We start from the raw sequence: 25,395 nt of genomic DNA, 5'->3' as shown, positions 1-25,395 counted from the left end.
TACTAACCAATCCCTTTTTCTAGTCTGGTTGTACACGAATTTCTCTTCCATTCTCCAGCATTCTTCTGCAGCACCACATTTCAAATGCTTCTATTCTCTACTTGTGTAAACTGTTTTTTGTCCACGTTTCACTTCCATACATGACTACACTTCACACAAATACTTTCAGAATGGGCTTCCTGACACTTAAATCTTTGAGGTTCACAAATTTCTCTCTTCAGAATTCCTTCTCTGCCATTGTCAGTCTATATCTTCTCTACTTCAACCATTATCACTTATTTTGCTTCCCAAATAGCAAAACTCAACCACTACTTTGTGTCTCATTTCCTAAACTAATTCCCTTGGTATAACCTGATTTAATTGGATTACATACATTATCCTTGTTTCGCTCCTTTCAAGACACTGTCTGTTCTGTTCAACTGCACATCGAAGGCCTTTGCTATCTCTGACAGAATTAAATGTCATTGGCAAACCTCAGAGTTTTTATTTCTTCTCCCTGAACTGCCTACTCCAAATTTTTCTTTTGTTTCCTTTACAGCTTGCTCAATATACAGATTGAATAACATTGGGAATGGGCTACAACCTTGTCTCACTCCCTTCTCAACCACTGCTTCACTTTCGTGCTCCTTGGCTCTTATAACTGCTATCCGGTTTCTGTTCAAATTGTAAATAGCCTACTGTTCCCTGCTGCCTTTGGAATTTTAAGGAGAGTATTCCAGTCAACGTTGTAAAAATGTTACTGCAAGTCTACAAATGCTGTAAATGCAAGTTTGCCTTTCCTTAACCAATCTTCTATGACAAGTCGTAGGATCAGTATTGCCTCACATGTTCCTACATTTCTCCAGAATCCAAAGTGATCTTCCCTGAGGTCACCTTCTACCAGGTTTTCCATTCTTCTGTAAAGGATGTATGTTAGTATTTTGCCAACATTACTTATTAGACTGGGAGTTCGGTAATTTGCACATCTGTCAGCACCTGAAAATGGAATTGTTATGTTGTTTTTGTTGTTGTTGTTGTTGTTGTTGTGGTCTTCAGTCCTGAGACTGGTTTGATGCAGCTCTCCATGCATCCTGTGCAAGCTTCATCTCCCAGTACCTACTGCAGCCTACATCCTTCTGAATCTGTTTAGTGTATTCATCTTTTGGTCTCCCTCTACAATTTTTACCCTCCACGCTGCCCTCCAGTACTAAATTGGTGATCCCTTGATACCTCAGAACATGTCCCACCAACCGATCCCTTCTTCTAGTAAAGTTGTGCCACAAACTCCTCTTCTCCCCTAATTCTATTCAATACCACCTCATTAGTTATGTGATCTACCCATCTAATCTTCAGCATTCTTCTGTAGCACCACATTTTGAAAGCTTCTATTCTCTTCTTGTCTAACGTAATGTTGTCTTCTCCCAGGGCCTTGTTTTGGCTTAATTTAATTTGCTGTGCCATCAAATGAACCCATTCAACAAAGATCAAAACAGATCAAATGTGGTAAAAAAATGTTGTAATAACAAATTTTTTGTACAGTAGAAGAGTTTTTTTTCTTCTCTCTCTCTCTCTCTCTCTCTCTCTCTCTCTCTCTGTCTGTGTGTGTGTGTGTGTGTGTGTGTGTGTGTGTGTGTGGGGGGGGGGGGGGGGGGGCTTTTTTCTTGACTCTTAAAAACTGTGACTTGTAGTGGTTTTTCCCAGTACAAAATTAAGCTACATTAAATTTCCTACATAAAAGTTCCCAATCATTTTTTTTCCTGGTGCTAACAGTTTATGCATTGCAGGGGAAGGAAAAATTGCAGATTATTAAAAATAGTGTTTTAATGGTACAAAATTAATTATTGTTAATTAAAGTATGTTAAGAACAAATATTAAATGTGTGTACCACATGTGACTGCTGCAGTACTGTTAAGTGATAGATTGTGTTCTTGGGGTGTAACAGGGTGGAAAAAGGGGGGGGGGGGGAGGGATGGCATTAGAAGCATAACAGAAGATGGGTCACAACATTGTGGTCATGCAGTTACCTCCTTCATTGTGAATTGAAGAGTAATCAGGTAAGTCACTAGTCTCTCTTCTACCCACCACATCAGAAAAAGCCACTATAGGGTATTTCAGAAAAGCTAACCGACCATTCCTGAGTTCGCTTCGACTCACAGGTAATGCAGTGCTCACTCTCTCTCAGGTGGTGTTCGTCTTCCACAAAGTGTGTAAACACTACATCGGTTATGTATGCAAGTTATTAATAACACTAACACAAGGAAAGGATACAGATTATACATAAATCTGTGCCCACTTGTATACTGCTACAAGGAAAATTAATTCATAGTCATCCTGAATGGTAGTTGAAGCGTTATTCTGGGAAAGGCAATTTGCTCCACCATGAGCAATGCTTGCTTTTCAGCTTACAGACTGACTATATCTCCCCAGTGTTACCTGTCCAAGTCTCTTACGTAAGTAGATCAAATAACTTTCCTGAGCCTATGTTTTCATAGTGGAGTTGGTTTTGTCTATTAAGTGAAACCTTATTTGCAGTTGTCGTGTGAGCTTTTGTGTCAAATATGTTGCTATTACCATTGACGAAGAACTGCTTAATTTGTAAGTGTGATTTTGTAAGTGACCTACACAGTATTAGAGGGAAAGGGATTGGATGGGTAAATGTGGCATCTTACTGCTGCCTGTTGTTGACAAATATTGTAAGGCTTTGTAACCATGTTGTAGTCACTTGGTGGTGAATTAATGAATGACCAGAAAGTTACTGCATTTCTTTCGCTATCCACTATGTTACTGGCAGACTGCATAAAGCTCTTCCACTCAGGAATTGCTGGCTCCTGTAGAGACTGTATAAAGGGGATAACAAAATTAACCACTTACCACACATCCACAGCTGATCATGTCCAAATCTAAAACATCGATTTGCTGTAATGCATTGACTGACATGTGTTGGAATGTAGGAAGTTCCATAACACCTTGGTGTGACGTACTTCTGTTACAGAGGCAGTTAGTGTATGTATCTTGGTGTATTCAGATGTTGGGAGAGTGAAGGTTGGACAATGCATTGATACCTATTATATTTTGGTAAGTTTTCCGGCTAATGATAGTTGAGACAATGAGATTTACATTGTTGAATACATAGTCACAGCACTTTACACTTCAGACAGGGTCTTCAGTGTGGCAGACAGTTGACAGCTCCAGCTGTTGAGCACTTTTACATCAAACCTCAGCTAACAGCTGTGAGTAACTACTTGCTTCATAGATTGAAAATAACTCCCCTGTATAAACAGGATCTGTGAAGTTACCTTGTTTACTCACATAAGAGTACTGAATAGGAACTGCTGGGGAGGTATAATCAGTCAGTAAACTGTAAAGTGAGCACAACTCATGGTGGGGAAGTTGCCTTTCCCAGAATAATACTATAGCTGCCTTATACAATGACAAAGCATAAATTTTCCCTCTATCAGTGTGGAATAATATGCAGACTTTGACATAGATTCTGTCCAAATGCATTTCTCGTGTTAGTATTATAAGTAACTCGTTTCTGCATGCCATGCAGTGTTAAAACACACTATTGAAAATAGCTCTGGAATGCTACTGTCACATGGAATGAAAGCAGCAATCTGGAGGGGCCGGGGGAGGGGAAGGCATAACAGGGTACAGGTGAGAGGAGAGAAGAGTGCTGTCTGGCAGGGTGTGCAGGGACTAGATGGTGGCACGAGAAGACTGCCACCGGGTGCAGTGCCATGAGGCTGCGGGGCAGGGAAGACGGGGGGAAGCTGAAAAGGAGAGGAGCAGAGAAGGGAAAAGATGGGCAGGTACATTGGCAGAGGGTAGCACACAATGAGGGTTAGGGGTTGTGAATAGGTAGGTGACAGGACAGGGGGGGCAGAAACTGTAGGAGTGTTTGGAGACAGTAAGTTACTGTAGTTTGAGGCCGGATAGTTTGAGCAACAGAGAATATGTCATAAGAGTAAGTCCTATCGGTGCAGGCTGAACGGTCACTGCCAAACTGTGGCCAAGATCAAAGTAGACCACCCTGTGGCATAACATGCAGCTGAACATAACATGGTTGATTTCCATGGCTGCTTCACAACCAGGGCCATCTGGATCCTCTTCTCCACCATCAGTTTTTCTGAACTTGTGGATGGGAATTATCCAAACAACACATTCTCCGCTCCCAAAATTATCCCGGCCTTAACCTACAGTAACCTACTGCCCCACGTCCTTCACCCAATAGTTTCTACCCCCATTCCCTCCTCCTATCACCTCCCACTGTGCGTGGTGGCAGTCTTGTCACACCTCCATCCAGTCCCAGCACGCTCTGCCAGATAGCGCTCTTCGCTTTCCCGACCTGTATTCTGCTATCCCTGCCCCTTACCTGCCCCCTCGAGACTGCTACTTTCGTTCAAACTGACAGTTGCATTCCAGTCCGAGCTGCCAGAGATGGCAGTCATATGTATGTGGGGTGTGCTTGCATGTGTGAATGAAATTCTGTGCATTTCTTTTTCTGAAAGAGGCTGTGGCTGAAAGCTAAACGTGTAACAATCTTTTTGCTGTGCGTGACTGTGCAGCTCAACATGTCATCTTTATGGTGAGCAGCAATCTATCCTTTTTCTTATTCCGTTTATGTTTAAATAGTTTAATAAATTGAACTGCCTTACCCAGTCCGTGGCTGATTATCATTGTTATGGAAGCTACTGAAGACAACCAAAAAGATTTTTCCATTTAGAGTATCAACTGTGATGATAACAACAGGTAGCTTAGTGATTTCACTTTTATATATAATATTTTGATGACTGATATTGACATAAAAATTTTATTCATGATGATGGAGTCGTCACCCTGACTAGTCACCTGAAAATAGATCTGACTGTATAGTTATGTATTGGTTTAGAATAACCCTAAATGGTGGCTGGAGAGACCATGTAAGTTCCCTCTTGGTTGGCATTGTGCCTGGGAAAGAAGGACCTGCTGTAATTGGCATTGTTTTCTAAATGTAAAATCTATAACATCTAAATACTCCATGTCTCATCCATACTTGACAAATTGCTGTGAACTGTGTGGCAAAGGATACTTCCAATTGTACCGTGTAACATTTTTTTTTTTTGCATCCAATTCATGTATGGAGAATCACTGCTTATATGCGTCTATGCAGACTTTGATTAGTTAAATGGTTTTCTGTGCACTCCCTATGAGAGCAATGCATAGAGGGAAGTAGTGTATTCCTAGATTCCTTATTAAATACGGTTTCTCAAAACTCTGTTTCCACAGGATAGTTGACATCTATCTCAAAGCATCTGGCATGTAGAGTTTTTTAGTTTCTCATAACGGCTCATAATGGTCTCCCTTGGTCAAACAATCCTGTGTACATTATGTTTGTTGTCCCCTGTTAATCTTCTCGTGAGAGTCCAATGTACGTGATCAATTATTCTATAATGGGTTACGTGAGAGTTTTGTAAGCAGTCTCCCATGCAGACTGATTGCATATTTGAAGTATCCGACCTACAAACTGAAGTCTACCACCCACTTTACTAAGATTGATCCTGTGTGCTTTATCCATTTTATAAACTCACTAATTGTTATGTCCAGATATCTGTGCAAGACGACTGATTCCAGTTGTGATTTCATTGATACAACAGTCATAGAAAATTACGTATTTATTTTGAGTGAAGTGCATAATTTTACATTTTTGAACATTTAAAGTAAGTTCACAATCTTTGCATCAATTTGAAATCTTAAGATCTTGTGGACTAGGTCTTAAAAATTTTTTTGAGTTGCAAGAACAGTATAAAATGTTTCTGGGAGATAATTTTCCTCTGATTACAGAACTAAGTTCAGAATTTCTGTATGGCCTCAGTTTCCATGTGTTAATGGTTTTTGTAAAAAGTGGGTGATAATAATGAAGATTTCCAAATGAAAACAGCAAAAACACACAAAAGAATCAAAGAAAAAGTAAAGAATATTACAAAAAATATTTTCTTCAGATTTCCTGTGGTGGTTTACCTCAGGAATGTTGCTTCATAAGGACCACCAATAGTCCAGCAACATTACAGTATTCTGTTTGCATTGCTTACAGCTTTCCATTTGGAGAAATGTTTTGAAGAAACTGTTCTCCATATTCATCACTAACAGTGTCAGTTATTTTGGAAGAAACGTTAATGACCACTAAAGAAATGTAGGGCAAGTGGCATGTTACTTCTCAGTAGGTGGTATAGCTCAGTTGTTCTTGACTATATCATAGTAATTCTCCACCTTATGTTAGCCTAACAGTTTCTCACAGACACTTTTGGATGGGAGCCATTCCATCACTCAACAAGTCAAAGAAATTTGCTGCATTAATAAACTAATTTGTGGTCCTATTCCTTTCTTTATTTTTGCGCCACTGATGTGGGAAACTTCTCACAAAAGTACACAAATTTATGTGGCTCTTGTCCATGGCTATCACAAGTTCTTTTTAGGAGAACCAGTTTAATATGCAGTGCAGGTGGTAATAAGAGAAGTGCTCGCCACCATCTTCTGTTCTGGAAGAAGATCATTCTGAGCAGGCTGTTTTTCCTGTATCATCTCTGCTGTCCCTGTTGCATGGAAAGCAGTGTGTTTCTCATGCTGTATAAGTGTAAGTAGCAGTTTAAATTCTTGTGTGTTTCCTTCCAATTAACTATTTCAGCAATTGGAACAGAAGAAAATGTGTTCCCATTTAGGAGAAGTACAACTTTCAGATTAAATTTGCTAGAATCCGTGAAAGAGTACCCCTTATTTACACTGAAATCATGACCAAGAGTCTTTATAATGGATCAGAGAAATATTCAGCAAAAAATCATAGCCATCAGGATAAACACATCTTTAATCACTGAGAAGATTCAATCCTTTTAATAATGAACTTTAAAGCTTAATCTGTTGCTTCAGCAAATTTAAATCGTGCGCAGTTGAGATCATGGCTCATTTAATTTGAAAGTGACATTGAAATGTTGGTTCAGCATTCATATCTCATTTGTTGTCCCCTGCGTGTTTGTCACTGTATGCAACTTCATTACTGTAATGTTTTAAAGAGCACTGGTATTGGCAGTTCTTCACTGTGACATACAGGTCTTATTGCACAGTTTTTGAGCTGATTCCATCTGTTTTTATTACACAAAAATGAGTCCATTGCATGGTCTGTTGGTTCCCTTCAAATAATGTGAACAACAAAGGATATTTATTGTGGTCCTTGTAACTGGCCTGTCATAAGTGTAGCACATGACAAACAGCATATGTTGGTGGCACACACTGATACCTTTTGGTACGCATTCATTTTCTTTTATCTAGAAAAGTGGACTACTTTTCTGAAAGGAGAAATGATGTTAATTGTTTTGAGGTAAGATAACTTACAGATGTGTAGAGGAATAATAGTGTTTCATGACAGGATGCAGTGTGTGATGTGTGAACAAGTCATATTTATTATTGCATCCTATTACCCATTAAATGTGTGATCTTCAGACCACTATGGTGAACAGGATCCTTAAGGGCTTTTGCGCTTGTTCACTATTATAAGATTTGTATCTCTGAGGAGCTTCCATTGTGATCAGACCTTAGTTTTGGATTAATGATAGGATCCATGAGTTTTCATTGGTTCAGTGTGAGGGTACAAAGCTTGTAGATAGTTTATATACAAATTGAAGAAATTTATGAATGTTGTTACTATTCCCATAACAGAAATTTTTTGAAGTGGTGTAATCAGTCATTTCAAGTAAAGCAGTTATCAGTCTGAAAGCTAATTAGAACAGCGTAGTTCTTTTAAAGACACTTGGAATAATGTTTAGTGAGATGGCAAAATAAACATTAAATTTTTAAATTATAAACACAGTTGCTGAAGACTCATGAGAGATGTCTGCAATAACGTGTTTTCATCTATTACTCGTTTTTTTCTGTACAGTGATTGATAAAAATAAAATACAATACTCGTTATTGGAAATTGTGGTTGTATGGCTGTATTTAAATAAAGGTTTAACTAGTGGAGTGTTACAGGTTTTGTTGAACTGAAATACACACATTCATTATGATACTCAACATGACTGAACATATTTGCACATATAACCAGTAAAGTACAGTTGAGCTGAATTTTGAGTGTGTGTTTTTACCGTTGTCTTAGATCCAAGATCAACTGCTGAGAAGCTGCAATAATATACACATTCTTTATACGCTTATCCAGTGCTCTGTAAGCGATTTCTCTTCTCATACTGTAGTTTGTCATCCATCCAAGAGTTTTCCATTCAGGTAAATGATTTAGAAATGCAGTGATATGTAATGTCTAGAATAATAGCCAGAGGTATTAGATATGTGATATCTCATTTGCTGTTGGAACTGCCTGAAAATTCAATCTATTCGATTGTGAAATGACAACCAGTTTGGTCATTTTGATACCACAGCAGTCCAGTATTGTACTCACTGACTATATTCAGGCACTGTACACACCAGGAAATTTCTGATCTACAGAATAGTATGGGACACTAGCCTCTTCTATGGCTTCCTTCAGGTTAACTATTGTAATGGTTGACATCAGTGACAACTTGGTCTTAAACATTCCACGTTGCATGATGCAGATATGGGTAAGTTGTTTTCAATGAAGTGACTGTTGCCTGAACACAATATTCATCTAGGCTTCTTACAGGATTTGTAGAAGTTTCAAAGGACAATAAAATTCCACATTGTGTTCTCACAGAACATAGTGTTGTTACAGTATCAGTTCTGATCTTCTCTTGGTTTTCAAAACATTACAGGTGAATTTGTTACTGCTATAGGCAGATGGTTAAAAACTTAGGCATTCAGAAGGTGTAGATTTGAAGTTCCTTCCTCATGAAAATCTTATCAAGAGGACCAGCAACAACAGGTGTCTCATAACTGTGGAGCAGATAATATGGATGCTGATATTTGTTTACCCTTTGTAAATTGTTGTGGAGGTGGAACTACATTGTGTTCTAACATGATGTCGATGAAGTGACAATTGCCTAGTTACCTGAAGAGGGCCGCATGATCCAAAGGCACACATTTTTTAATTCTCGATGATTTATTTGCCACAAGTTCATCTCCCTTGGACACACTGTGAAAGTCCTCAAATGTGTGCTTACAATAATTCTTCATGTCTGACCTGAAATATAAGAGTCAGAAAAATGCACAATAATATGCTGCCCCAAAGTAGCATTTTTGGCTGTCGGATTTTTACCAAATGAGGATAACAATTCTCATTTCTGAGCCCTCCCCACTCTCCCTCCTAATTTTCACCGGAACCTAACTGTTGAATTTCAAAATGGAAGAGCACACGTTCTTTATTTCACACCCTCTCAGATCTGTCAGTGTTGGATGCACTACAATCTCTCATAAGTTTTTAGCATTTGACACAGTACAATTTTTTTGCCTTTGCATCCACACCACTTGCACAAACATTCTCTGAAATGTCAATTCATGAAATAAAAGTGTATATATATATATATATATATCTAAAAAGAAAGATGATGAAACTTACCAAACAAAAGCGCTGGCAGGTCGATAGACACACTAACAAACACAAACATACACACAAAATTCTAGCTTTCGCAACCAATGGTTGCCTCGTCAGGAAAGAGGGAAGGAGAAGGAAAGACAAAAGGATATGGGTTTTAAGGGAGAGGGTAAGGAGTCATTCCAATCCCGCGAGCGGAAAGACTTACCTTAGGGGGAAAGGTATACACTCGCGCACACACACACATATCCATCCACACATACACAGACACAAGCAGACATTTGTAAAGGCAAAGAGTTTGGGCAGAGATGTCAGTCGGGGCGGATGTACAGAGGCAAAGATGAAGTTGAAAGACAGGTGAGGTATGAGCGGCGGCAAATTGAAATTAGAAATTAGCGGAGATTGAGGCCTGGCGGATAGCGAGAAGAAAGGATATGCTGAAGGGCAAGTTCCCATCTCCGGAGTTCTGACAGGTTGGTGTTAGTGGGAAGTATCCAGATAACCCGGACAGTGTAACACTGTGCCAAGATGTGCTGGCCGTGCACCAAGGCATGTTTAGCCACAGGGTGATCCTCATTACCAACAAACACTGTCTGCCTGTGTCCATTCATGCGAATGGACAGTTTGTTGCTGGTCATTCCCACATAGAACGCTTCACAGTGTAGGCAGGTCAGTTGGTAAATCACGTGGGTGCTTTCACACGTGGCTCTGCCTTGGATCGTGTACACCTTCCGGGTTACAGGACTGGAATAGGTGGTGGTGGGAGGGTGCATGGGACAGGTTTTACACCGGGGGCGGTTACAGGGGTAGGAGCCAGAGGGTAGGGAAGGTGGTTTGGGGATTTCATAGGGATGAACTAAGAGGTTGCGAAGGTTAGGTGGACGGCGGAAAGACACTCTTGGTGGAGTGGGGAGGATTTCATGAAGGATGGATCTCATTTCAGGGCAGGATTTGAGGAAATCGTATCCCTGCTGGAGAGCCACATTCAGAATCTCCTCCCGACCTGGTACAGAAGCAAATAACCAGAGCCACATCCTCATCTCCTCAAACCCGGAACCTTCCACAGAAGAACCTCAAAAGTGCCCCACTTGTGACAGGATACTTTCCGGGACTGGATCAGATTCTGAATGTGGCTCTCCAGCAGGGATACGATTTCCTCAAATCCTGCCCCGAAATGAGATCCATCCTTCATGAAATCCTCCCCACTCCACCAAGAGTGTCTTTCCGCCGTCCACCTAACCTTCGCAACTTCTTAGTTCATCCCTATGAAATCCCCAAACCACCTTCCCTACCCTCTGGCTCCTACCCCTGTAACCGCCCCCGGTGTAAAACCTGTCCCATGCACCCTCCCACCACCACCTATTCCAGTCCTGTAACCCGGAAGGTGTACACGATCCAAGGCAGAGCCACGTGTGAAAGCACCCACGTGATTTACCAACTGACCTGCCTACACTGTGAAGCGTTCTATGTGGGAATGACCAGCAACAAACTGTCCATTCGCATGAATGGACACAGGCAGACAGTGTTTGTTGGTAATGAGGATCACCCTGTGGCTAAACATGCCTTGGTGCATGGCCAGCACATCTTGGCACAGTGTTACACTGTCCAGGTTATCTGGATACTTCCCACAAACACCAACCTGTCAGAACTCCGGAGATGGGAACTTGCCCTTCAGCATATCCTTTCTTCTCGCTATCCGCCAGGCCTCAATCTCCGCTAATTTCTAATTTCAATTTGCCGCCGCTAATACCTCACCTGTCTTTCAACTTCATCTTTGCCTCTGTACATCCGCCCCGACTGACATCTCTGCCCAAACTCTTTGCCTTTACAAATGTCTGCTTGTGTCTGTGTATGTGTGGATGGATATATGTGTGTGTGTGCGAGTGTATACCTTTCCCCCTAAGGTAAGTCTTTCCGCTCCCGGGATTGGAATGACTCCTTACCCTCTCCCTTAAAACCCATATCCTTTTGTCTTTCCTTCTCCTTCCCTCTTTCCTGACGAGGCAACCATTGGTTGCGAAAGCTAGAATTTTGTGTGTATGTTTGTGTTTGTTAGTGTGTCTATCGACCTGCCAGCGCTTTTGTTTGGTAAGTTTCATCATCTTTCTTTTTAGATATATTTTTCCCACGTGGAATGTTTCCCTCTATATATATATATATATATATATATATATATATATATATATATATATATATATATATATATACCATTTTCTCATGTGTAACAAACCAAAGCTGTAACCTGTGAGAACTACTGTGTGTGTGTGTGTGTGTGTGTGTGTGTGTGTGTGTGTGTGCACCCACCATTGAGATTACTTTTGTTCTCCACCTTTGCTCTTAAAAGTCCAAACTAGGACTGTTTTTCAGTAAGGAGACTGTGATGCTCTTTATTAGTTTGATGCATCCTTGGGCCCTTGCACATTTGTTTGATTGGCTACTCAGGTCGACAGCACTTGCTGGATCCCTGATTAGCATATTCTCACAAGCATTGTCTTTGGGTTGACATTACAATTTTCCTAGATGTGTTCATTCGTAGTATAAATGGAAAATTTAAGCTGTTGCGACACTGGTAGGTGGATGATTTTCTTGATGGAATTCCAGCTTGGAATCTATTGGGCAACCTACCTGAGGTTTAGAAATGTTAGTTAAGCTGCCCATTGTGAAGCCTGGGAATCTCTTAAGTAATACGTTAACAGTATTGGGAATGTTGAAAAAGTGTCTCACTAGTGGCAGGTCTTGACAGCATATTGGGCGTGGCCTCTTGGCACAGCATATACTGTTCCCTTAAGAGTGCCAGTGACAAAATCCCCTGCGAACAGTTGCGAGAGAACTCCAGTCAGTTACGGATGTTGGTGATTTCTGAGACAATTGGTTTTTGGTTGCACCTGTTGTTTTCATCTCCCATTTAACCTTACTGTTAAAACTGCTCAAAATGACCTGTTTTTGAAACAATCAGTTTTCAGTTTTTTATTGCTGTTGCTTTCAGTAATAAACAGACTCAATATTGAAAAATTCTGAAAAAGGTAGGGGAGTAGGAGTTAATGATAGATATAGGGTCGAAGCTTTGCCAAAAATTGGTCTCGCTGTCCCCAGCGAAGAGAGTAAAGGTGTAGGGGACATGCGTGGCAACAGTGAGATTGAAGGGTCACAAGTTGATGGCTTCCCTGCATTGTCACTTTTGGATTGTATGAATTATTATCCTGAAGCAACTGTGAAATTAAGGATTCAGTTATTATCCTGAGTTTAAGACATGTCACTAAAGTCAAACTTACTTTTTTTCCAAGGAACGTTGTGGTAATTTTCTCCCTGTATGAAGTTGCAAGTTTGTTGTCTCCTCCTGTTTTTAATCGTTTAAGCAAATTCAGCATTCTACTTTGTAAAATACTTCCAAACTAGGGATGGTGCCATTTTTCAATACACCTGTTGTCTGAGGACGACGACAAAAAACTGCCCAACCAAATGGGGGCAAGTGTCACACACTGCATGTACACATGTACTCTCTAATAGGCCACACCACAGGACAGGCACATTATTGTCTCTGCAAACCTACTCGTACATCATGTTTGTTGATAGTTTCTAATCGTAGGCATTATTATTAAAATAGTACTGATCACTTTTGCCAATTTAATCGGGTTAGTTTTTCCCATCCTTAGTATCAGCACCAAACTGTTTTCTACAATGTATCTCAGAATTAGCTGACCAGTCTTTAAGATAGTCTGTGTAAATATGAACCTGGTTATGGTATTTAAAAACTGCAATTTTTATTCAGCAGTGTGCTGCCAAAATGGATTTTACAACTTTGAAACAGCAGTATGATGAAGACTATCAACAATTGCATTCTTTGTGTGTAAAAATTTGCACAAATGTTTCTTTAATAATTTTGGGAATATCTGAACATAACAATGTGAAATTTTGGTATCCTGTTGTGGAAAAAAAAAAAAAAAAAATGTTCATAACGAATGTCTCATGTAGTGCATTAGAAGCAGTCATTCTGAGACAAGAATCAAAAGTTACCTAACTATTAGGGAAATAAAACAATGGAAAGTCCATGTTGGGATATCCCTCCGGGCCCCACAGCCCTCTGACACTGCACAAGGTAGCCTTGTTTGTCTGTACACTCCATCAGGCAGCATTGTTTCCTCTTCCCCCACCCACACACTGCTATCCCTGCCCCCTTCCACGTTTTTCTATAGATTGTTGCTCCCATTCAACGTGTTTGTTTCAGTCTGGCCTAAGCAACCAGGATGTGTGTGGGGTGTGCTTGGTTGTGTGAACGCATGTGTTTTTCTTTTCTGACGAAGGCTGTGCCCGAAAGCTTATGTTGAACAGTCTTATTGTTCTGCCTGTCAGTAACGAGTCGTCTTCATGGTGAGTAGCAATCTGTCTTTTCCATACTTGTAAATATCAGGGAGACATTTTCTGGGGCAAAATTTACCACCGATAAGCAGTCCACTTCTGAAAGATAAATTTTGCAACTCTCACAAATAAACTATTAGAGAATAAAGACGTAATAGTAGAGCCCTCTATGACAATTTCAGGAAATAATTCTGCCTGTGATTTGAATATTTTTCATTATAAAAAAATCTCTTGATGATGTTGGATGCTCCTTGTGATGCAGTGGATATTACATCAGAATTCTTAAAAATTGTGTGCCTGATACCATCCCGACTATTGAATTAGTCGTGGCAGCTGCAAGAGATGCAGTTTTAACGATCCATTGAAAAATACCACTTCAAGCATCTTTTTGTATTCTCTTAACAAAATTTCAGAAACCTTGGCTTTGGAGGATCTCCTAAAGACAAAACAAAGCATATTGTCAACTAAAAATTTGTGCAATTGTCTGTAAGTGTGTAGGTGTGTACCATTAGGGCACTTGGCTTAAAATAGTACAGCTATTTTTGGTGGGTAGGTTCTTTGTGATAGTAATACTCATTATCGATTACCATGCTCCTGCTTTAACCATTACCATTCTGTGAAGCGAGCTTCTCTTTGGCATGTGGCATGGCTAACAATGTGTGAAAGTCGCCATTGATGCAATAGAAGACTTATAAACTCCATAATATCTTTGGGAAAGATCCTTAGTAGATGAATTGTTTTGTGAAGCTTCTTATGAAATAAATGGTTACTAACATAAGAACTACTTGGTCTGCAAATCTGAAATGTTTTATGTTTTGGACAACTGGCTCAGAGCTATTGCAGGACCTAACTTGTCCACAAGTCTCCACTGCCAGGGCAACCAGCTTTATCATATGAGGAAATCAGTATTTCCCTAGATCAGACATTTGTTAGTAGTTACTCATTACACACATTTTAACCATAAAAGGCTTGTAAATGATTGATTGTGAAATCTGTAAGTAGCAAAAAAGCGAAACGGTAGTTCAGGACATTGTCCCTTTCCTCACTCTCCTTGCACCCTATCCCTCGTAAATGGAGAAATGTCTGTGGATGGTTTAAGAATGACTATTCTTTCTTCAGATTATTTCAGGCTATTAATTGTGCTGCTTTTAATATGACTATGCTGCAACACAATGCAAAACATTTGTGCATATGAAGCTGAGGCAAGAAAAAATTCACATGATTAAATGTCATACGATGTGATAGTCCACACAACTTACATTGCAGAAGGCATAATCTGCAGTGATTGTGTGGCAAGTTTTTGCAAAAAAAAAAAAAAAAAAAAAAAAAAAACCCACTGGAGTTAATTGTTGCCAATGTTCTCCATAACTGTGACTACATAGTCTTTTGGTCAAACTATGGTGAACAAGCATTTGCACAAGTCAGCTGTGTTCTTGGTTGTGGTTGACAATCGCGACCTGCAGCGTCATACAGCCTAACAATGTTGTCAAATAACCTTGATCAGGAATTTTGAGAACTGAAGGAGAGTGTCTCCATGTTTCATTTATTCATGATCCTCTACTGATAGTCTCTACAGCAAGACAGCTTCCTAGCAAATTAAATTTATTTTTCTTGTTGTAAACTCTTGGAGTGTAAGGCTGATTAGTCTACGTATTTGACTGGTTATTAAGCCTAGAGTTTTTGGATTTGTCTGAGCCTTATTTTCTGCCATCTTGGATCTGTAAGGACCTTTTTGTGGCTCTGACAGAAACTTCAACAGATTGAAATGATAATTGGTAGTAGTCTTGCACTGCATCTTAAAGTTCATAAATGCCTTTCACAATCACCACATGTTTACCATAAACTGTCACAGGTCATATTTTGAGGCCAGCTTAGTTTGGGTGTATTTTCATCCACCTTGTGTATTAATTTAACAGCTCAATATAAAATATCTTTCAACACATAAGAGGGAGTGTTCGGAAGAGCAGTTGGTAGTACATTGAACTTAATTAAATGCATCATTAAACACAATCTACCTACAGTGTGGCCCAAGATATTTGAACTGTTGTAATACATGTTCTTCACGTGTTAAATATTTTGAATATCAGATCATCCACCTTTATCATGTGAACACCCTAGCAAAAAATTCAAGTTGAATTCAGGTAAACAGTGTAACAATTGTTTATTGAAGAAAGTGTTACAGTAGGATAATCTGTTAGAATTTATAGTGGTTGGGCAACTAATTGATTTCATATGTCTGTTACCACACAAAAGAATTTTTTTTGTTATAAGTTGAGATGACGCAGGACTGTGACTTGTGGCAGTGTTTGCAGCCGCCGCTCGTCCCGGGCTGGAAAAGCCTCCTTGCCTGGGGCCACTGCTGCTGCCGCTGCGGCGACAGCGACAGCGACGGCTGCAACATCATCAACTGCTTCAGGAGCTGCCATGTCCTCTGGTACCCAGGAAACAACGGGATCAGAATCTCATCCAACAAACAGTGTTCCAGGGGGCAATCAAGTTCCTGTTGAAGAGCCTGCAAGTGCTGCCTCTGCAGGTGAGTGCAAATTAAAATTATGAAGTAAACCAAGTATGTTGTTACTGTTCTGTGTAAGTAGTTAATGTTTGATGTTCCAGTGTAATTTGACTTGGTTGTCAAATTATTCAAACCTCATAGGTGTCATTATTTTTTCTCGCATAGTTGTTAGAAACAAATTAAGGCAACTTTACAATGTGTATAACAAATTGTCATGTATGATTTGACAGTTCCATCAGCATCGGGTATTCCTTCAGGAATGCCGTCAAGTGCTCCAGACAGTGAGAGTGATGATAGTGAAGTAGGACGTTTGCAGGCACTTTTGGAAGCGAGAGGACTGCCACCTCATTTATTTGGTGCATTAGGACCTCGAATGCAAACCCTTCTGCATCGTAGTATGGGTGCCAGCTCGTGTAAGGCATCTTTCTTGCTATATTTGTGTCTGTCCTGACTGTGTGTGTGTGTGTGTGTGTGTGTGTGTGTGTGTGTGTGTGTGTGTGTCATTGCAAGTAATATATAAAAATTTTTTTAAATAATTTAGTTAGAAGTTTCCTATGTGAGTATTGAAGGATAAAAGATGTGTTACGGCTGAGATGCGTACTCGGAAATAAATATTGAGAGTCTATTCCTGCACCTTACATTGTGCTTACTTATCTTCCAAAGCAGTAAATTCAGTGACAAAGAAGTAAATTTGGTATTTATTTCTAAGTATGCTTATTTGCTGTGTAATATTTTTCAAATGTGAATGAATGTTCAACTGCTGAAATATAAGCTTTCATTTTGAAAAGCTGAAAGTCATTAATTTTAAATATGTTTACATGCATGTAATTTTCAGTTTGTGAGTAGATTACTTTGTTAAAGTTATTCTGATGATTTTTGTGTTTGGTCATTTTTGATATACAAGACGAGGAACTTCTTGTTCTATGTGGAAAAAAGTTAAGGCTTTCTTGTCATAACATTATTTGATAGCTTCATTATCTTAATTCTGATGAATGCATGTTCTAGTAATTTTCAATTTCAGAATTTAAATTGTAAATTTGTGAGAGTGCTGAATTTTGGGGTGAATGAAACTTGGGTGAAAAGAGATTAGGATAAACAGACTCTGTGTGTTTCATATGCATTACTTTGTACAATCCTTCAGCATTTTAATCAGTCTGTATTCTCTCTCATTATTAGTTGACTTTCTCATGCTGTGTCAGTCCTCTTTCATTTATTGTGTTTAGTTGCATTTTTGTTCTGCTGGGTGTATGTTTTTCTTAACTTGTATCACACTTCTGGAGTATATGAATTTCCTCTTGACTTGAATTTACTTGTTCTCTCGCCCTCCCTCCCCCCTCCCTCCCCCTCCTCCCCCCTCCCTCCCCCTCCTCCCCCCTCCCTCCCCCTCCCTCCCCCCTCCCTCCCCCTCCCCCCTCTCCCCCCTCTCCCCCCCCCTCCCCCCCTCTCCCCCCTCCTGCACCCATTACTCTTGATACATCTAAGTTATGCAGATATACCTCGATTGGACAGTATAACTCCCTTACTTCTCAAATACTGTTGAGGCTCTCCAGCATAGTTTGGTTTACTCGCTCATAGAGAAATATGTGGCTAGGGTGCCATAGTTGGAGACTTTATCTAGTGCTTTATTTTTAACTTGTTGCATAGCTTTTACTGAAACCTTGCACAGGAAGAAATGGATGCATGCACTTTTTTAGATGTGAAAATTTCAGTACCCAGCATGGCAGACCAGTTGTTTGTGCAGTTTTAATCTGAGCATGAACTGGAAATAAGAATACATTAAAACGTGCAATTTATTTTAACTGTGCAGTGTTAAATTATTGTGTGTGTTCGGAACTGATAATATATAAATCAAGAAAACCTGTCTGCAATGGTACTTATTCTGTGGTGTAGTAAAGCATTGTGCAGAGCAACTAGCATGAAAATCTTAAATGGGCCAGTTTGATGGTGCTGTGCATGTTGCAGCTTCCAAAGCACAACAGCTACTTCAAGGTGTTCAAGCGACAGGTGATGAAGGGCAACAGCTTCAGGCTGTTATGGAGATGTGTCAGATGTTGGTTATGGGAAATGAGGACACGCTGGCTGGATTTCCGGTGAAACAAGTTGTACCTGCACTTATTACACTTCTTGGGATGGAACATAACTTCGAACTGGTAAGTATAACGATTTTGTTTATGGAATCTGTGAATGATTCAATGTGCCTTTGTTGGTTCAACATCTCTACTGTTTGTGGTGACTTTACTTCTTAAATTAAATACACCAGTGTGCACTAAATTTCTCAATCTTTTCTCTCTAATATTCTACACTGTTTGGTGTTAATTCCCGTATTGATTTAACAGTCATAAATTAAGATCCATTGAGTTACACTGGAAAATATAATGTACTCATGAATGAGTAATGTACTGTATTTCAGAACTCTGTGGGTAGTGTTGAAACCAAGGCTGTTGATCTGAAGTTTAATCTGTTAATATTTTGTTATACCATAGTTTTAGCTTCCTTTGACATTATGTGACACAGTGGAAGATACTCTGATTTCAGAAGTAACTGCATTTCTTCACTTTATTGAGGGGAAAGGGTGCAGCAGTTTTTGTCACCGTGCATAAAGAAATAATCCTTGTTTTAGCAAACAAGTACAGATTTGTCTCCATAACTTTTCTTCACTTTCTCACTTATCAAGCTACAAGAACAGTCTGATCCAAAACTTCCGTGCTCATAGTCAGCTAGAAATTAGCAATAGCAGACCCCATCTCAACCCTGATGACATAAAAAAGGCTTACTATACCTGGTGGATGTTAGTTGCCCATACCCAGGACCTCATCCTCCCTCTCCCACACAACTTCATAATCACAATAATGTATTTTTCACCTGCACAAATTCTAGCCGAGTGTTGGCTTTCTGATATTACATTTAGTTTTGCATGGCTGAGTGATACTAATACACCCACTTGAATCTCTTCGTACTGTTGGTTTGTTCATCTGTGGACCAAATAAATCGGCGGCAAACAGAACATGCCACTGTATATTATGCAAGTGAAGAAAGGGAGCCTGAAAATTTTATTAAGTTTTTCATTTTGTCACAGGAGTTGTCATCTTCTTCAACTTAGTAAGAGGCAACACTGTTCGACTTGCAATTATAGAGCCACACTGGATTGGTAACACAATAAAATGTTGAACTCGAGATGAGGACTGTCTTGAATAATAAAGATCTCAGCACATCAATAACCAACTTTATTTATGCCAATCAACACAACAAAAATTGGAAGCATTAACATGATCAGACATGATTTTTTTTTTCAAGCAAACAAAGCATTATAGATGACATCAAAGTCAAATAACTAAGAAATCTTACCTGCTTCTTAACCTACTGGGAGCATTTAATTTTTTGCATAGCTATTTTTATTGCTGTCAAACAGTTTCATGTCAGCTATGACTTCTTTTGTTCTTTCAGTGTTTTAATCTTAAATGTCAATCCCATTTTATTCAAAACAAAAAATATCTTTGTAACTGTATTGTAGCTTTGAAGAATTTGCTAGATAAATTGAGAGTTCATTTACTTTAGGATGTATTTATAGATCATAATTTAAAGGCATTGTCGTCCATAGTAAATTTTATATTTAAAAAGCAAGTACCTAGTCAGGGTGTATGTGCCCCAGAACGTATCGGGAAAAACCCATAAATTTTTCATTGTTTCAGTTTTCAATTAAATTTTTCGTAAATTTTGGTGGAACTGATACTCCAATAAAGAATTTTACTTTAGCCTGCTACAAGAGAATAATACTGCAGCAAAAAAAGAAAACTATCTGCCAGACACACAAATGTGATTTGCAGATTATAGATCTAGATAGAATAACACCGGAATAAAACTTTAATTACAAAGAAAATCCACAATTTACAGCAACAAAACACAGTGCACACACGATCATCAGTTGGCAACAAAATGTGTCAAAGGCTGTATGAAGACTGTACAATACTTCATAACAGTAAACTGCTTTAGAGAAGTATGATGTCAAAACTGTTTACATTTCTAACAGGTCTTGGGCAAAATATTGCAAATGTTGGTTTGAGAAGCATTACTTTCAAAGAAAACTTCCTTTTGTGCGAAATGAATTATGTTATGTGTGAGAATGTGTGATGGATTTCTCAAATTGAGGAGTGTTTGACTCTTATTCAAACCTTTCACTTTGAGGACGAGCCACTTAGCAGAATTCCAAAGCAGGAGACCAGCCATTTATGCAATTATTTAAAATTTTAGTGACACATTTGTGTTGATATATCTTATATGGTAACACAGGCTAAAAAGGATCGAGCTTGTGAATTCTTGAGCAATTTTACACATAATAGGCTCTTGTATGGAAAACTCAAAATGCTCGACAGCTATGTAACCCACAAAAGTTTGGTGCACAGCAGTGAAATTTATAATTGTGCTTGTAAGAAATGTTCAGCTGCTGCGATGTAAGCAGTGCTGTCAGGATACTGCCTAACCACACCCTTGGGAAAACAGTAAAATATTTTTGACCCCCATTATGTGTGAAAGCGTAGCTTTCCTTGTAGCTGTACTGAACACACATTAATTTAACCATTAACTTTTCCTATTTAATTGTTTGCACTTCTTAACAGTGATATTGCCATTGGCTGACTACATCACATGCCCTATGCTCAGAGTATTTGCTGTCATTGGCTGACGAGATCAGGTGACATGAGCTATGATCGGGTGACAAAAGCACATTGCACATCACTATCTGGATTTCAGTGCATCAGATGTAACCATGATGTGTTTGGTGAAATTATGTTGCTGCGCATAGTGTATTTTTAACTGGGAAATGCTGCAAAAATCCAGGTCCCTTATTTTTCCCGAGTATACACCATGTTAGTCTATACTACTGCCTTTTTAACAATGAAATAGTTGCCTTTTTAACAATGAAATAGTTGCCTTTTTAACAATGAAATAGTGTGTCTAAACAAAATCTTGAATGTATGATTACCAATTTATTTGGTATATGTGAAGATTAAAGTGTCTCCCATAAAATATACATTTTTCGGTATGGCTTCTTCAAACTCATTGATTCACCTACACAAAAAGTGAAAATTTGAAAATCTGTACCCTTTCTTGATAAAATTCCATGGACTTATCAAGTTAGGAGATGAGTAGTTAATTTTATTTTTAAATATCACTTATGTCCATTATTGAATTTCCGTGATTTCCGTAAATTGCTCCAGGCAAATGCCGGGATGGTTCTTCTGAAAGGGCACGGCCGACTTCCTTCCCCGTCCTTCCCTAATCCGATGAGACCGATGACCTCGATGTTTGGTTTCTTCCTCAAAACAATCCAATCCAATCCAATCCATTATTGAAATAGTATGTGTATAATTTATTAGAATAAGGGCTTCATGCAAACAGTTAAATGTATGTTATACAGTGGGATCACATAAATAATTTATCATATACAGATGAATCATGCCTGTCGTGCCTTGACATACATGATGGAGGCCCTTCCGAGATCCTCTGCTGTTGTCGTGGATGCTGTACCTGTCTTTCTGGAAAAGCTGCAAGTAATTCAGTGTATGGATGTTGCAGAACAGTCCCTCACAGCTCTGGAGATGTTATCTCGCAGGCATAGCAAAGCAATCCTCCAAGCAGTAAGTTACCAGTGATAATACAGTATTGTGTTAAAATTTTGAAATATGAAGGACAGGAATTTCGTTTTCTTAATTTGTGTCCCTGCACCACCAAGAACATTGTGCAGTGGCAGAAGACACTTCAGGATGTGGCTGCTGCATATTATTTGTAAATTAATGACATAAGATGAATATTTGGTTTGCATGATGACACTATAAATTAACCACTTAAAATATAAAAGTTCATTAGCACACAGTATTAGCTTAAAAAGAATGATAGCCAGTATGTGTTGATTACAGGTATACAGATGTCTGTGATTCTGTCTACCTGGCTTTTTCTGCCAACATTTAAAGTCTAGGACCATTTGCCATCTTTAATACTATTGCCAAATATCTAGTATTCTGGAACATTAGAATTACATAGACAGGCTTCCTAAACTAGTTTAGAAATTATAACAGTAACCCCTTCCAAATGTCAGTTATTTAAAAAATTCAAACTCCCATTTATAAAACGGCTTCAGGCATCTATTCTAGAGCATTCTCATTCTCAAATAGTGGATGAATATTGTCTGTGTAATTGGTACACTACGACTGACTTCCATTGTCTAAAGATATGCACATAGTTTCTATCTTTAATACTTGTCATAATGTATCAAACCCCTAATGTGAGGTTATACCTTGTAATGAATAAATTATGACAGCATTTTAAATTCTTAAATTTGATCCATAATTACATGAAATACTGAAAAGTAAACTTTTGTTGCCCCTGGAAGCAGTTAGATACACAACCTACAACTGGGACTGGGTGAACCTTTTAGCAGGTACGTGATAAAGATATGGACTTAATGTGTGTGTCTTGCTTGCAGCGTGGTGTGTCAGCCTGCTTGATGTACCTTGACTTCTTCAGCATCAATGCACAGCGTGCAGCCTTAGCTATCACGGCAAACTGTTGCCAAAATTTACACGCTGATGAATTCCATTTCGTAGCAGATTCAATGGCCTTGTTAGCAAATCGTCTAACACAGCAAGACAAGAAAAGTGTTGAGAGTGTGTGCTTAGCTTTCAGTCGGCTTGTGGACAGTTTCCAAGCAGATCCTTGTAAACTACAGGAGATAGCCAGTCCAGAACTGCTTACAAATTTGCAGCAACTGGTAAGAGATTTTATTTATGCACTTAAAAATTTCTACATTAGTAGCAAAATTAGTATAAATCATTTTTCAGGAGAAGTTAAAAAAACACTGAATATGTGCTGTTGTTTTCTTAACATTTCAGTTGTAATTGTGATGGCATTTGACTGTAAAGTTATTATTATTAGTATTATTATTATTATTATATCCAAACATCATAAATATAAAAAAATATTTACTTTGCAGCTTGTTCTGTCACCACCAGTAATTAGCACAGGAACATTCATTACTGTTCTTCGCATGATGTCAGTGATGTGCTCAAATTGTCCAGATCTTGCACTAACTCTGCTCAAGCAGAACATTGCAGAAACATTATGTTACCTGCTAACTGGATCAGGGGACTGCAGTAATGAGGAGGTATATAACTGTACTTCAGTTACAGCAAAAATTGCATTTATATGTTAGTTACTGTAACCATTCATGTTGTACATTAAATATTTTTAATTGAACACAAACAGATTTAAGAATCGAGAGCTCACAATGGCTATGCATATTACACAGCAAAGCTGGCTACGGTGTGCCGAACGTCCTGTGTGGACTGCGGTCATGACAAGGCCTGGCATATCACTCAGTTTTGCTCTGTCCATCTTGGAGGTATACAAAACAGTTGCATTGCAATATGGCATTTCGCTCTCAGTACAACTATCAGAGTTCGGCAGAATCGTGATGTCAGTGCTGTTCACCCTCATCAGTATGTTCACAGTATGAAGTTCGTTCACAGGTCCAGTGGCTGTTTCCGTAGAAAGAGGCAGCCTAGTGATCTATTGTCACAATCCTGTAAAATGAATGGGAATAACAGAAGAGAGGGATGAGAATTCTCAGATCACATTAGCGACAGATACCACTTATTTTCTATGAAGCGGGATTGCAGTACTGTGCAGAGAGAATTAAGACATTTAGATGACCATGAACAAGAAATTACAATGATTGACAAATGGGATTCGTTTTTCTGTACATCGAGAAGTACTTTATCTTACATTGCGGACTTAGAGCATTTGAAAAAAGTTGGTGGTATGAACAGTAAAACTCCTGAAGTTGCACCCGTTATTCTGTTGTCAGTTGCAACAGTTTTCTGTGGAAATGAACTAAGTTTGGGGAGCACCAATGAGGAGTAAGTGAAACTAAAGTAGTAATTTACTAAGAGAGAAGGAAATCGGCGACTTCCAGTCAGTAGTACTGAACTAAAGGAGTAAATTACTCCAGGAGTAAATTTTTCATTTACTTCCAAAGTAAATTTATTTACTCCATTACTGGTGGAGAGCACCATTGAAGATTACGCTGCTATATTAGTAACTTAAGGAGGAAATGAGGCCAAAATTTACTCCTAGGCAGTATTTGGAGTAAAGTAAGAGAGTAAGGTGCGATATTTGAATTCTGTTTTAAGTGTCAAATTTTATGGATTACCTGGACTACAAAGAAGATGTAAGATGGAGGAAGAGGTGAACATCCCAAGTATGAGGATTGTAATGGAGAGGAGAGACCCATTAGTGATGTATAGTGACAGTGATTTCAAAGTGCGGTTTGGATTTCGCAAGTAATCTTTTCGAGTTGCTGCTTGGTGTTCTGGAGCCATTACTGCAGCATAATTCTGACAGGAAATGTGCTTTGTCTCCTAGGCTGCTGCTTCTTTGTGGACTGCGACTCTTTTGCACAGGTACTTCTAAAATCATAACGGGATCTCATTAATATCCATTGTACTACTGCTGGAAGAGCTTTTAATAGTGTGATAAACAGTTTATTTGCTTTAAAACCGCTGTATGTGTCCATGCCACAGAGCCAAGAAAATATATCAAAGAATAAAAGGGAATTATGTCGAAATGGTGGATTCTGAGATGTCATAGGGGCCTTAGATTGTGTACATAAACTCATACTTTGTCCTTCTGGTGCACAAGCAGAACTATACAGAAATTGCAAGAGTTTATTTCCTGTCAATACACATATCATCTGTGATGCCAATATGAAGATTTTGTATATGGTAAGCCGTTGGCAGAGTTCCACACATGATGCACGCTTTTGAGACAATAGTAGAGTTGCTGCAGAATTTGAAAATTGAAATTGATGGGTTGCTTGTTGGAGATAGTGGATATGCTCTCTCCAAACATCTTAAGATGCCTGTGTTCCGAACCCACACAGGAGCCAACAGCACTACAATAGAGTCCATATTGCTACTAGATGTGTAATGGAGCGAGCTTTCGTGGTTTGGAATAAATGCTTCCAAACTCTCACTAAAACAATGTGATTTAAACCAAACAAGTGTGGGAATGTTGTTGTGGCTGCTGC

At 39.0% G+C, this 25,395-nt stretch overlaps 1 protein-coding gene across 4 annotated transcripts in view; it reads left to right on the top strand.

Moving 5' to 3' along the window:
- Positions 1 to 25,395, top strand: part of LOC126457254 (E3 ubiquitin-protein ligase TRIP12) — a 233,130-nt gene that overhangs the window by 80,948 nt on the left and 126,787 nt on the right. For 3 of the 4 annotated variants that reach the window (XM_050093412.1, XM_050093415.1, XM_050093413.1), the window contains exons 6-11: positions 16,108 to 16,337; positions 16,547 to 16,729; positions 18,279 to 18,466; positions 21,761 to 21,949; positions 22,795 to 23,079; positions 23,302 to 23,472. In XM_050093412.1, the coding sequence (XP_049949369.1) occupies positions 16,108 to 16,337; positions 16,547 to 16,729; positions 18,279 to 18,466; positions 21,761 to 21,949; positions 22,795 to 23,079; positions 23,302 to 23,472 (1,246 nt within the window). The remainder of the gene's footprint in view (positions 1 to 16,107; positions 16,338 to 16,546; positions 16,730 to 18,278; positions 18,467 to 21,760; positions 21,950 to 22,794; positions 23,080 to 23,301; positions 23,473 to 25,395) is intronic. The other variant, XM_050093414.1, reaches the window with a different exon arrangement.

This window comes from Schistocerca serialis, chromosome 2, assembly GCF_023864345.2.
Source record: "Schistocerca serialis cubense isolate TAMUIC-IGC-003099 chromosome 2, iqSchSeri2.2, whole genome shotgun sequence".
In the NCBI taxonomy this organism is placed as follows: domain Eukaryota; kingdom Metazoa; phylum Arthropoda; class Insecta; order Orthoptera; family Acrididae; genus Schistocerca; species Schistocerca serialis.
The sequence above is the reverse complement of the archived record's forward strand: the minus strand, read 5'-3'. Positions and strand labels throughout refer to the sequence as shown.